The following is a 13,061-nucleotide window of genomic DNA, read 5'->3' as shown; positions in this document are numbered from 1 at the left end:
CCATTTACATATACTGTAATTACTGATATGGTTAGTTTAAGTCCATCACATTCTTATTTGTCTTCTATTTGTTGTATTTTTTAATTCCTCTTGTTGCTCATTTTCTGATTTTTACATAACTTATATTTTTAATATCCCACTGTATTTCCTTCATTGAATTTTTAACTATTATCTTTGTTATTACTTTGTGATTTTTCAGGGCTAACAATATGCCTCCTTAACTTATTAATGCTTATAAGTAATATTGTGCCACTTTCTACTTCATACATGACCTTTCTCACTGCTTATTTCACCTTATTTCACATTTCACAAATATAAGAATCTTACAAAAGTATAATTCATTTTACTCATTGCTTACACCCTATCCTTTTACTATCATTCCAATTTCTTTTTTACTTCTACCTATATTCCCAACTCCATCTAAAAATGTCATTTTTTTTGTTTTAAACTATAGGCTGTCTTTTAAGGAAATTAAGAGATGAAAAGATATTTATATGTACTCACATGTTTACCATTTCTGATGCTCTTCATTCTTTTCTGTAGACCTGACTTCCTGTATGATACTATTTCCCTTCTGCCTGAAGTACATCTTTTAGTACTTCTTACAGTGCAGTTCTGGCAGCAGTGAATTTTGTTAGCTTTCATTTATCTGAAATCCCTTTATTTCATCCTCATTTATAAAGGGTATCTTTACTGGATAGAGAATTCTACAATGAGAGGTTTTTTTTTCTCCTTGCAGTCTTTAAAGATGTTGTTCCACTAGCCTGTGGACTCTTGTTTGTTGAGAAGTTAACCATCATTCTGAATGTTATTCATTTGTACATAATGTGTCTTTTCTTTGACTACTTTCAAGTCCTTTGATTTCCAGCACTTTGACTAGATATGCCTAGGTGTGTTTTTCTTTTCATCATTTTATTTGGGGATAACTGAGTTTTCTATATCTGAAAGTCAGTATTTTCCAAGAAATTTGGGAAGGTTTTGGTCATTATTTCCTCAAAGATTTTTTCTGCCCTATTCTCACTCTCCTTTTCTTTTGGAACTCCAATTATATATGTGTCTGACTGAAGCTCTAGTCATAGCCAATATTTTTCCATTCCTCAGGTTTTACTGTCTCTGTTTTTGCCAACTCCAGTCTGCTACTAAGCTATGCAGTTAATTTTTCACTTCAGTTAATTGTATTTCTTTGCTGCAATTATATATTCACTCATTAAGATGATATTTTCCTTTAAGTATATAAATCCTTCTGTAATAGCTGCTGTAAAGTATTTGTCTGCTAAATTCAGGAACAGTTTTTATTGTTTCTCTTGACAGTGGATCATGTTTTTTGTTTCATTGTATGTCTATTAAGTTTTTATTTTATACTGGATTTTTTGGTGGCTGTCACCCAAGGACACCTTTTATACTACCAGCTGTAATATACTTCATTCTACAATGTTGCTTGCAATGTTTTCAACCTTCCTGTTGAAATCTTTTCTCAGTTGTCATTCACAGATCTGAATTTACCCTTTCTATTATTCCTGACATCCTGATTATTTGTGCAAATTCATTGAGAAAGCCAAATAATAAATTGGAAAAAATTGCAGGTTTTGGTGCTGACAGACTTATATTTTAATCTTGGTTCCAACACTTACTTGCTAGATGCAAGTGTTAAAATCTCTCTGTTTCTTAATCTTTAAAATAATCATAACAAATCTCTATCCTAACAGGCTTTTATGAACACTAAAGATGACATAGATAGAGCATATATCATATAGTACTCAGTAAATTGTACCTCCTATTAAGTACTTACACTACTCGGTTCAAATTTTCTACAACACATAAGGAATTTCCATGTCTAATGGGACAATTCATCTAATGCATTTAGCACATTGACTCCCTTGACTCCACCATCCTGCCCCTATACATCATTTCTTACCATTCCCATGACCCTATTCTGAACCTGTCATCATCTAAGGGCATACCACTTTGGAAACTTTAAAGTTCAATATCCTCAGCTTTCATCACAGTGTCTTTCTCCCCTCTTATCTTTAACAACGTCTTACTGAGCACTTACTTCCTGTGAAGTTACCAAATTAATGACAGAAATCTCTATTCTCATGAAGCTAAGAGTGTAGTGGAAAGGACTGACAAGTAATCATACAATTACAGGATCATGATTATCACAGAATTTTGTACAGAGCACTGGATGAAGATCTAACCTAGTCTGGAGGACATATTGTCTGAGAAGACAGCAATCCCAGAGGACAGAAACCTGACTTATTGGACACCTGTACATAGTTGAGTCCAGTTAGAACACAGAGTGTAAGAGGCTAGAGAAGAAAGCTCTATCACAAGGAACTTTGCAACTTTTGCCAAAGTTCCAGGTAATGACAGTCTGAACCAAGGAAGATGGAAAAGTGGAAAGATCTGAGAGATATTTAGGAGGCAAAATTGAGAGACATGGTTACTGGATGCTGATGAGATGGGGGGATGTCAACAAGCTTTCTGATATAAGTGACTGAATGGATGGTAATATCAGTTACTAAGAGGACACACAGAAGCAGGTTTGTGGGGGAGATGAGTGTGGGGGTGGATCTGGGGTGCCAATGAGACAACAAGGTAGAGACATACAGTGGGTAGTGGATAAATAGGTCTGGTGCTTGGAAGAGACGCCTGGGTTGGAGGTAAAGATTTAGCAGTCAAAGCACAGAGATGGTGGACTAGGCCATGAGAAGGGTAAGACTGTTCAGGCAGCAAATGTAGGATGAGAAAATATTAAGAGTACAACACTGAGGTTTGGTCTGTAGGTGTGTATATGAAAACCAATACTTATTGCTAGGGATTTTACTGTCTCAAAGGATGACGACTCCTTCCTTCCCTTCTCCCAGTGCCTCACCAGAAGAAGCCAGGTGCAGATCCTCCAGCAGGAAGAGGAGGGAGCCTTTAGAATTCAGGTGCCGCCCAGGCCACGGGCTGGCTTGTGTTTGGCCCTGGACCCCTCGGCTCAGCAGAAGGCGAAGGTGGGAGGTGCTGAAGGCAGGATGGATGGGGCTGTACATGTAAGGGTGATGTGGCTCCACTAGCACTTCCACGAAGGCTGACTTCCCTGTTGCTGCCTCTCCAGCCAGGAGCACTGGGTGTCCCTCTGACAGAAGTAGGTCCACCACATACAAGAGCCGTTCAGTCTGCAGGACCAGAGCAGGGCTTACTATGGAAACTCCGGTTTAGGACACTAGCTTGCTTAGCTGAGAGTAAAGGTCTAGGGGTCTAGTCTTAGAGCTGCATTTGCAGAACACTTCATGTGATGTTGTGGTTGTGAAAACATATCAAAAAACAGGAGCAGGGGGGCCTCGGCTGGGCCTAGAACATGGATTCCCCCAGGGTATCTCCTTGAACCCCAATGCCAGCTACTGCCCTACTGTCTTCACACCTGAGGAGAAGGGCTGAAGGTGCCTGAAGTCCCATTGATGCGGCTGCACAGGTACTCGCCAGTGAAGGGCACCAGGGTCCCTTCCTCAGGGCATACATGTAGATCAAACACCAAGGCTGAGGGTAATGGCTCAGGGTAGTTGGAGAGACAACTAATAGCATCCCTCAAGAAGGTATCAAAGAGGGGCCAGAGCCTGCTCACATGAACATACAAGCAAAAATGTCGACAGTTACAATAGTTCCATTTGCAACATACACATACTCCACCCTCCCTAACAGTGATGTCACCTGGGTTTGGACTCCCAGGATCAGTCCATCTCAGCCCTCTGTACCCCCGCCCCCCACCGATGTAGATACCTGGAGGGAAGGTGGGCTCCAAAGCCCCAGATCAAGGCAAAAAGGAAGCTGCTGACAGCCTGCAAGTGCTCCCTGTGCTGATTAGGCACATCATCGCTGTTAACCTGGGGCCGGCTCAGAGAGCTCCTTTTTGAGGACTTGAAGCTTTGGGCTATGGAATCACTACAGTTGAGGTCCTCTGCAAAGTTCACCATGGCCAAGATAGAAGCCCCAGTAGAAAAAACATGGGTGGCAGTGGAGGAGAATACAGGTTGGCTCTATCATTTCTCCCTTTTAGTCCCCAGGCCCAAGTCCACAAAATAATCCACGTCCCAGGCTCCAACTATATCCCAGCCCTCAAACCAGCCCTGTCCTTTCCCTTCCCTTCACCTGGGACATGTGCCTTCTCCTCCTTCTCTATGCGCAGGCGGGTGTCAAGCAGACAACACAAGATGCGGGCAAGGCTGGTGACTTCAGCCACACCTGGGCAAACAGCCTGCTGCCCATGTGCCTGAAGCAGCGAGCTGGCCCCCTGGCAGCTGAGGAATCCGAAGGCTGCAGGCACCAGCACTTCAGCCAGGTGGTTGAGCTCGGTGACTGTCTGCTGCTGCAGGTGGTACTCGCGGGGCAGGGCTGTCATCAGGCTTCTAAGCACTGCCTGCCAAGTCTGCCGACCCCCACACCAGACCAGGGCACAGTGGCCCACCGCCGTGGGGGACATGCCTGCTGCATCTCCGACCTCCATCATGAGGAAAGTACCGGGGGGGCGTGCAATTTGCTGCCCATTGGGAAGGGTCAGCTGGGGGGGATCACCCAGGAGGCAAGTGATGGAGTCCAGCCAAGCAGCACCGGGGGCTCCGTCACATATTATCCAGTGTTGGGTCCCCACTGATTCATGCACCTGCCCCTCTGGGCCCACTGTCTTATACCAACTGGCTGCACGAAGCAGCTTGGGGAAGATGCCATGGTGCCAGCAGGGGCCCTCTAGCCAGCCCAGGAACTCCTGGGGGCTGAGGACACTGGGATACAGGTGAGTAATTTCCACAGGCTGGCAGCCCTGGGTCGAGGTGTCCTCCATGGCTGCCAGCCGATTCTGGATCTTGAATAAGCTGCGCCAGCAAGTGGTCTTGCCACTGCCTGCAGGGCCCATGAGCAAAACACCCGAGGCCCAGCCCAGGGCCTGGCTCAGCTGCTCCAAGGACCCCAAAATGTCAGAGTTGGCCTGCAGGCCTACCTGCTGCAATTCCTCCACCAGCAGCGGCTTGCTCAGCCGGGGGGTTTTGGGCTCTGCCAGCACCTGACTGGCACTAGGGAACAGCCCACAGAGCAGCTCTTGAAGGTTGTGCAGGTGGGCCCCATCTGGGATGCTAAACAGTGGTGAGCGAAGCAGGGCACGCAGTAGGGCAGCCTCCTCAATGGCAGCTAGGCTGTGGAGCTGCTGGGACCTGGCTTCCTTTTTGGTCACATTTAGATCCTGTATCAAGTCTTCCAGTACCTGCTTGAGCAGTGGCAAGCGGCAGGGCAGTGGCCCAGACACCAGCTCACACTCTAGGGAGAAGAATTTGGATAGGCAGGTAGCCATACGAGAGGCATCCTGTATCCCTGCACCCAGCAGGGTCAGCTCTGCCACTTGCTCCAGGTCAGGCAGTGCCAGTGCCACAGGCCGCAGCAGCAGGTGCAGGTTGGCGGGTACAGCAGGGCTCAGGGCATGCAGGGTCAGGAGACAGCCATAGCCGAGGCGCATGTCCACGTGATGTTTCTCAAAGAAGCCACTGCCAAGCAGCTGGGGGTGGGTGGGGTCAATGGTACTGCTGCTTTGGGAAGCCTTCTGGTACAGTGGGGCATAGAGGTGCTGCAGTTTGGCCAGGCGCTGTCCCAGGGCAGAGAGCAAGCCGAGTGGAAGATGCTGAGCTGCCTCCAGCAGCAGCCAGGCACCACCCTGTAGGGCCCCATTCAGGTAGTTGCTCAGGCTTTGGGCCTCCATCTGAGGCAAGCAGGACACCACCACCAGCTGGCGTCCCAGGGCCTGTGCCAGGCTCTTCACCGTGGCTGTTTTGCCTATACCACTGGGACCCAGTAGGACCCCACAGGCCACCTCCTCCAGGGCCAATAATAGTACCAGGGCTGGCCGCTCAGGTAGCAGGTTGGGTAGAGACCCCAATCTGGGACCTACGTATTCATAATTGTACAGGAAGGACTTGCCCAGCACTTCTATCCAGCATGCAGCTGGTGATGGAGAAGTCTCAGTAGATGCAACAGCCTTGAGACTCTGCAGGGGATTCTGGGGCATGGTGTGGGGTGAACCCAGGTGGTACTTGAGTTGACGAGCCCAGTGGAAATCTGTCAGTTCACTGACCTGGTGCTCCTGTAGCAGCTGTGCTGTATCCCGGTGAGTGACCGCCATGACCAGCAGGGCACTGAGCAGGCTGGTCTGGCGAACAGAGGGCAGAGGCTGCCCACCCTGGGAGGCCCTCTGGGCCTGTACAAAATGTACCAGTACCTCAAGCTTGCATACGTGCATGGCAACCATGGCTGGGGCCCTCCCCTCAAGCAGAGCCTCCTCCATCTCAGCCCGCCATACCACCTCCTCTGCCACCAGCACACACTGCCACGGGAAGGCCTGGACTAAATCCAGCCAGTGGTGGACATACAGTTGCAGGGGCAACTGGCTTTGCTGGGGCAGCTGCTTGAAGGCCTTGTCTAGGGATGGACACAGAGCAAGACGGGCAGCCACACAGTCCTGCAGCATGTGCACCAGGGACAAACGCAGACCCTTCTCCAGAGAGGCCAGCCACTTGGGGAGATCAGGATGCAGAGGAAGGGGTCCCTGCAGCTTCATCTCCTCCCCACCTGCACCTAGCACTGCAAGCGCCTCCATCTGAGTCTGTGAGCTTGGGCTTGACTCACAGTCACCCATGTTTTTATCAGTTAGGCTGGACTTGAAGCTCACAGCATGCACGTGAGGAAAGCAGCGTCGTGCCCAGAGCTGGGCCTCACATGACTCCAGTGGGGCAGCCAGCAGGGCCACCAGCTCACTGTCACTGAGGAAGAAGAGGCGGGGGAAGTGAGCGCACACCCCATAGAGCACACTCTCCAGACCCATGATGATACCCTCCAACTCCATGGAGCCTGCATGCAGCTGTTGTTGCAACTGGTGGCCTTGGAAGTGAGGGTTCCGCTCGCCACTGGGCACTATAAGTGACAGAACCAGGGGATCAGCTACAGAGATTCGCATCAGGGTCCGATACTGATCATCCATGGCCTTAAAACGAAAGTCCTGTAGGGCGGGAGAGTAGTGAGGGCAGATGTGAAGGCATAGCTTCCCCTCCCACCCTGAGCCTGCTATTCAGTAGCCCTGGTCTACCCTGCCTCTCCTCACTTCCCTACCAGGTCAGAACTAGAAAACTGGATCTTCATCTCATGCAGAACTTTATTCAGAAAAATCCACTTCTGCTGGAAAGTCACCCACACCTCCAGCAAGGCACCTGTGTGAACAGCCAGAGGAATCATGAAGGGAGACTCGGGTTCTAGCCTCTGCAAGGGTCCCCAGCCTGCTCCTGACCTCTTGGGATGCCCCATCCCAAAATACTCTGCTCAGCAGGACCCAGAGACCTTGCTTGGAGGAGATAAAACTTCCACTCTGAATAAAGACCTGGTCACCTCAGTCCAAGAAGTATCCCTAAGTATCCCTAAAGGAGGTCCTCACTCTGTCTTTCCAACCTTCCCCCATCTAACCCCCACCTCTCACCCCATCCCTCCAGGCCATCCCACCTCAGGTCCCATCCATCAGCCCAGCTAGAGGCCTGTACTCACTCAGGCCATGCATGATGGTCACCCACTCCAAAGCTATTTTGTGTAAGTCTCCCGACTTTTGAATGGCTAGGATCTTGAACAACACCTGAAGACTTTCCTGGATAGAATCCTGCAGGCTGCTATAATCTAAGGAAGAGTGGGCTCCAGTTGAGCTGAACTGAGCTGGCAGTCAGATGGGGCAAGGGGCAATTAGCTGACTAATACCCATAGTACATTAAAACTCGCAGATCTCAAACTATTCTCTAGAAGCCCTATTTTTTTTCCACTAGTTGAACTGTATGCTCACCAGGAGTCAGTGTGTGTTTGCAAACCCAATTATGTACTATTAAATTATAGTACAGAATTTAATCTAATATTATGTTAACCACTGAACTATGGGTGGGAAAAGAGTTGCTGTCTGTGGAAATCATGGAAGTCTTCAGTAAAGATGAGTTGATAACAACATGACATTAAATTAGGGATAGAAATGTCAGCTTTTAAAGATTGGGAAATTATAATCTAGAAAATTTCTGGACTCAGGTAACTTAACAAGTGTTTTCATGTAACTGCTCAACTTTACAGACACTGTAAGTGGAGACAGTAGACAATGCATGAATGCAGGAAAGGCAGTGAGGAACTTCTATCAGTTGACTGCAAATCAAAGAAAAGCCTGTCCTTAGATTAAAAGATAAGTAAATAAATATACATTTATATATTTTAAGCTAAAATAAAAGTCTTAAGCCATATGTGCATTGTATCTTATGATTTCCCCATTTAACTAACTTTTTAATTCACCAGTTGGGTTTCAATAATGTTGGATAAGAGAATTTCTCCTTTACTGGCAATTCCCTAACTATACCATCTTGAGTGCCTATACATATTTTGTTCCCTCTGCCTGGCATGTCCTCTCCTTGCAAGTTTGGCAAACTCCTACTCCTTTAGAAGTCAGCATCAGGCCTTTGCCTAAGGGAAGGGAAGACAGAATGTCTCTTCTGGTTCTGTGAAGCTGGTCCTCTTTCTGAGATCCTCCTATCCTCAGTTAGGTGCTCCATCATGTACTTATCTCTATTCTATTGCCCCTCTCTCACTGGACTGGGAGCTTCTGAGGGATAGGACTTCTGTCTATAAATCTCAGGGTTTCCTGTGTTTGGCCTAGAGGAGCCAGGTGAGTTTGATGAGAGAATGCAAAATGAAATGAATAGGTGGGGCAAAAGATCAGACATCAGGGAGCAAGTAGAGGACAGAGTAACAAAAGGTGGAGAGGTGTGACCCTGAGGAGTCTCTTAGTACACCCAGAAAGGGAAGCACCTTTGCTAAAGAGGCCAGGCATTAGGCAGGAGGGAGGGGGCAGAGGGATCCCAACGCTAAGACTGTGTGGGAGCTACACGGAAGATAGTGTCTGGGAACAGACTGCTGTCTCAGGCTGTCCAGTAAGGATGGGACCCTGGCTAGAGAAGCCAGAGCCAGCAGGGTTTGGTGGATGTGGTCGATGCATATGGTCTGCCACAGAGGGCCCCAGAGACCACGTCTCACCTGAAAGGATGAAAGTGCCAGTATCCTTGTCCACTACCTCCCACTGGGGGCTGTGGAGAATTTGCCTCTTGGAGCGCTCCAAGGCTGGGGGTTCATAGGGCACATGCAGAATGAAGTTGAGCAGTCGCAGCTGGCGTGCTTCCCAGTCCTGCTGCAGTTGCCGTAGGGTCTCTTGGGCATGAATTCGTTCATTTTCACACTGCCAGATCTGGAGAAGCTGGGTCTCAGGAACCAGGACTGGGTAATGACCCAGGGATAGCCTTGGAGCTGGGACTCAAGGCCAGGGCTTGGGGGAGTAGAGGTCTCAGAGATGGAGAGTGGGATCATCAGGCTTCAAAGATAGGCCGCCAGCAGCATACTTTGACCTAGAGCTGCCACCTTGAAACCCACTCTTTTGCAAGGCTCCAGCTGAGCAGACAGTACCTCAATCAGCTCATGTTTTCTGGGAACAGGGTAAGTGCTGGGAGACAGCTGCCATTCTGTGTCCATAACTTTGGGGCTGCCACCCACTTCCTTCACCAGGGCAGAATACTCAGAGTCTGAAACCACCCACCAGATCCCCATACCCTCCAGGCAGGCCAGCAATCTCTCCTCCCCCACCCAAGCCACAAGTATCTGTTGCCCTTTGTCTCAAGGGGCTGCTGGGCCTTAACTGGCTCTGTCAGAGCTTTGTAAACAGGTCCTGGGCTTGTACCACCTCCCTTCCTCTGGTGGGCCGCACCTGGTTCATTTGATCTGCAAACTCCAGCAACGGACAATTGAGCAGCTGGCCCAGCGTTAGAAGTTCTGTGTTGTATAGACTGCCCAGTCCTAAGGCTGCAGATAGAGGGACAACAAGTCAGAACAACACCCAGTATATGGTGGAGTCCAGCCCATATCCCACAGCCCACATCCAGGACACAGAGCCCAGTCCAGCTCAGCCCAGCTCCCAGGCAGCAGATCTCAAAGCACAACAGAGCCAAGAGCCTAGAATCTCAGGTCCAGAGCACAATGCAGAGCCCAGAGCTAAGACTCCAGCTCTGATGCCCAGCCCAAGTCAGCAGAGAGGAATCATATTAGTGTGGTAAGTCAGAAATATTTTCCCTGTGGGGAAAAGGAGGGTAGAGTACAGTATGTGGGGCAAGGCAAGGAGCAGCAGGGGACTGAGTTGTTGCACTGCTCTAACCCCTATGTCCTTCCCTTCCCCTCCCCTCTGACTCTACCCAAACATACCTCGCAGGATGGCATGGAAATAGGGGCTCTGCGGTTGCAGGCTGCCCAGCTTGGTGAGTAATGGCAAGTAGCTGCGAAACTCCTCCAGCATGCGCATGCAGCACTGCAGAACTGGGCTGTGCAGCCCCAGGGATGCACTCATCTGGGCTGCCTTGGTCAGCCAGCCATCTGTGTTCTCCTGAGCCATAGCCAGGCTGAACTGCAGGGAGACAGGTTCCCTGTCAGTGGGAGACCCTTCCCTCTCCTCCCCTGCAGATTCTCCACTCCCAGGCAGGAGCTCCAAGAAACGGGGTCAGCACCTTGGCAAAAGCCATGCACTTCCATTCACTAATGTTTTCAGAGATGACTCGGTACAGGTGCCAGATGCGCTGCTGCTGCACAATAGGGCGGGTCCCACAGACTGGCACAGGCACAGGACTCTCATCCCCTGTGGGACAGGGCTGGCTGAGGCCTGGGCTGTGCATGGGGTGGGGCAGGGGGCATGATAGGGAATGCTCAGTCGAAAGCCCATAGGACAGAAGCAATGGTGGGGGGACCAAAGTTTTTCAGTATTCTGGAGCTGGACACAATCCAAGGAAAGACTGACTGGGAAAATGTATGGCAGTGAAAGGGAAGGTCCCCTTGTCTTTATTCCACTCACTCCACACTGGCCACACCAGACTCTTCACTGTGGCTCAGATACACCAGTCATGCTCCCTCCTGCTATGGGCCTTTGACTGGCACTTCATTCCTTCTAGAGCACTCTTCCCTCAGAGAACCACATGGCTCACTCCCTCACCAAACTCAGGTCCTTGCTCAATCATCACCTACTAAATGAAGCCTATTACAGCTCACCCATAAAAACTGCTGTCTACCTCCCAGGCATTCTCAACTCCTCTTACTTGCTCTATTTTTTTTCTATACCACTTATCACTTTCTAGTATATTCCATAATTTGGTTATATTTTATGTTTACTACTTATTGTCTTTCTCTTCCAACTAGAATGTTGGGTCCATGAAGGCAGGGAGGGGGTTTTGTCATTTGTTCATTGGTATACCTCAAGCATAGTGCATGGTAGGCATTCAACAAATAAGTGTTGAATAAATGAATGAGTTCAGTGAGATGCATGTGAAAAAACATCTGGCCCACAGAGAAGACCCTAAGGGGCAAATGGTGATGCTCCCTGTTGTGTTTGCCTCTGGCCATTATTCCCTCTCTCCATCTCACAAGCCACTGCATAAATTCCTAATCAATAATTTATATTCAGTTGCGAGATGTGGGTCAAAATAATTTGCAATTAATGATAGTACAGAAGCTTGCAATTTACTTAAAAGACATCAGCCTAGATTCAAGGATATTGCAATAAAATTGTCATTCTCATTCATTTGAATTCCAGTGTATTTTCCTGAGTAAGAGAAAAAGTGATAAAGTTACACCCAAATGCTGGGAATCATTCATCTTATGTGTGTAAGCATTATCCATCATGGAAACCTCAGATATTGAATGGCTGAGAATCAGTCATCTATCAGAGCTCTGCTATGACCCTCCCCACCAAAAAAGACATAAATTTAAAGTCTTCCAATTTTCCTTTGTCTGAACTCAAAAGATCCAGCTAGAGATCCATATAATCTTTGATAACAGTTGTCTCAACATCAAATTTTGGACAAGTAAAAGAACTTCCTCTGAGAGGGAGCACACATTTCCAGATACTTGAGGAGATAAACTTGAGATACTTATAGTAACTACCCATTAAATTCCATTACATTTTATAACTTTTTATTTCAGAATTTTTTAAAGTGGGAGAAAAACAGTAAAAAGAGTACCTGTGTATCTTTTATCTAACTTCACTTTTTGCTAACATTTTACCCATTTTCTTTATTTTTTGTATTTACATGTTCTGTGTGCATAATGGGTATGTGCATACACACAAAAAACACATAATTATTTTCTGAACTATTTAAGGTTACATATAGCATGAACTTTTACTCCCAAAAACTCAAGGGTGTGTTGCCTAATAGGGATATTCTTATATAACTGCAGAACAATTATTAACTCCATATATTACATGGGTATGATATTTTTATCATCTACCATATTCCAATTTTGTCAGTTGATCTAATAACGTCCTGTATAGAGAGTATTTTTTCCCCTCAAGTGCGGCATCCAGTCTAGGGTCAAGTACCACACCTGTCCTATCTCTTCAACTTCTTTTAATCTGGAACATTCCCCACAACCTCTGTTTTTTGTAACATAAACATTTTTGGTATATAGTCTCCTTTCTCCCTTTTCTGTTAACAGAAAGTTGTTTGTATGATTTCTTTCATGACTGAGGTTATTCATTCTCAGCTGGACTATTGAAAAGGTAATGTATTCTCTGGGTATCATGTCTAGAGGCACATGATGTCCATCTGTCCATCATTGGTGATGTTAATTTTGATCATTGGTTCAAACTATTGCCGATTTTCTCTACTATATAATTTCTGGAGTTTTTTCCCTCCTTTGCAATTAATAAGTCAGTCCTTGGGGAGAATCAGTGCAAATACTGTGCTCCTCACCAAATTTGCCCCCAAATTTGGCACGCATTGATGATCCTTACCTGAACCAATACTTACCGTGATGGCTGCAAAATGGTGGCTTTCCCTCTCCAGATTTTCTCCCTCCACATTAATCAGTCAGCTCTTGGCAGTAGCACAAGTCCTCATTTCTCCCTCATTGATTTATCTACTAATTATTAGTGTAGATAATAAGGTCCTATTTTTCTAATAGTTCATGTTGGTGCTCAAATTGTCCCAGATTTGGTC

At 47.3% G+C, this 13,061-nt stretch overlaps 1 protein-coding gene across 1 annotated transcript in view; it reads right to left on the bottom strand.

Annotated features, from left to right (window-relative positions):
• DNHD1 (dynein heavy chain domain 1) overlaps window positions 1-13,061 on the bottom strand; it is an 82,900-nt gene that overhangs the window by 27,476 nt on the left and 42,363 nt on the right. The window contains 10 exon segments of the mRNA XM_073217715.1: window positions 2,876-3,164; window positions 3,410-3,602; window positions 3,766-3,943; window positions 4,135-7,021; window positions 7,132-7,229; window positions 7,558-7,683; window positions 9,070-9,277; window positions 9,791-9,885; window positions 10,282-10,480; window positions 10,581-10,708. Coding sequence (XP_073073816.1) covers window positions 2,876-3,164; window positions 3,410-3,602; window positions 3,766-3,943; window positions 4,135-7,021; window positions 7,132-7,229; window positions 7,558-7,683; window positions 9,070-9,277; window positions 9,791-9,885; window positions 10,282-10,480; window positions 10,581-10,708 — 4,401 coding nt within the window.

The sequence above is a fragment of the Manis javanica genome, chromosome 11 (genome assembly GCF_040802235.1).
Source record: "Manis javanica isolate MJ-LG chromosome 11, MJ_LKY, whole genome shotgun sequence".
NCBI lineage: Eukaryota > Metazoa > Chordata > Mammalia > Pholidota > Manidae > Manis > Manis javanica.
This window is presented reverse-complemented; position numbering and strand designations above follow the sequence as displayed.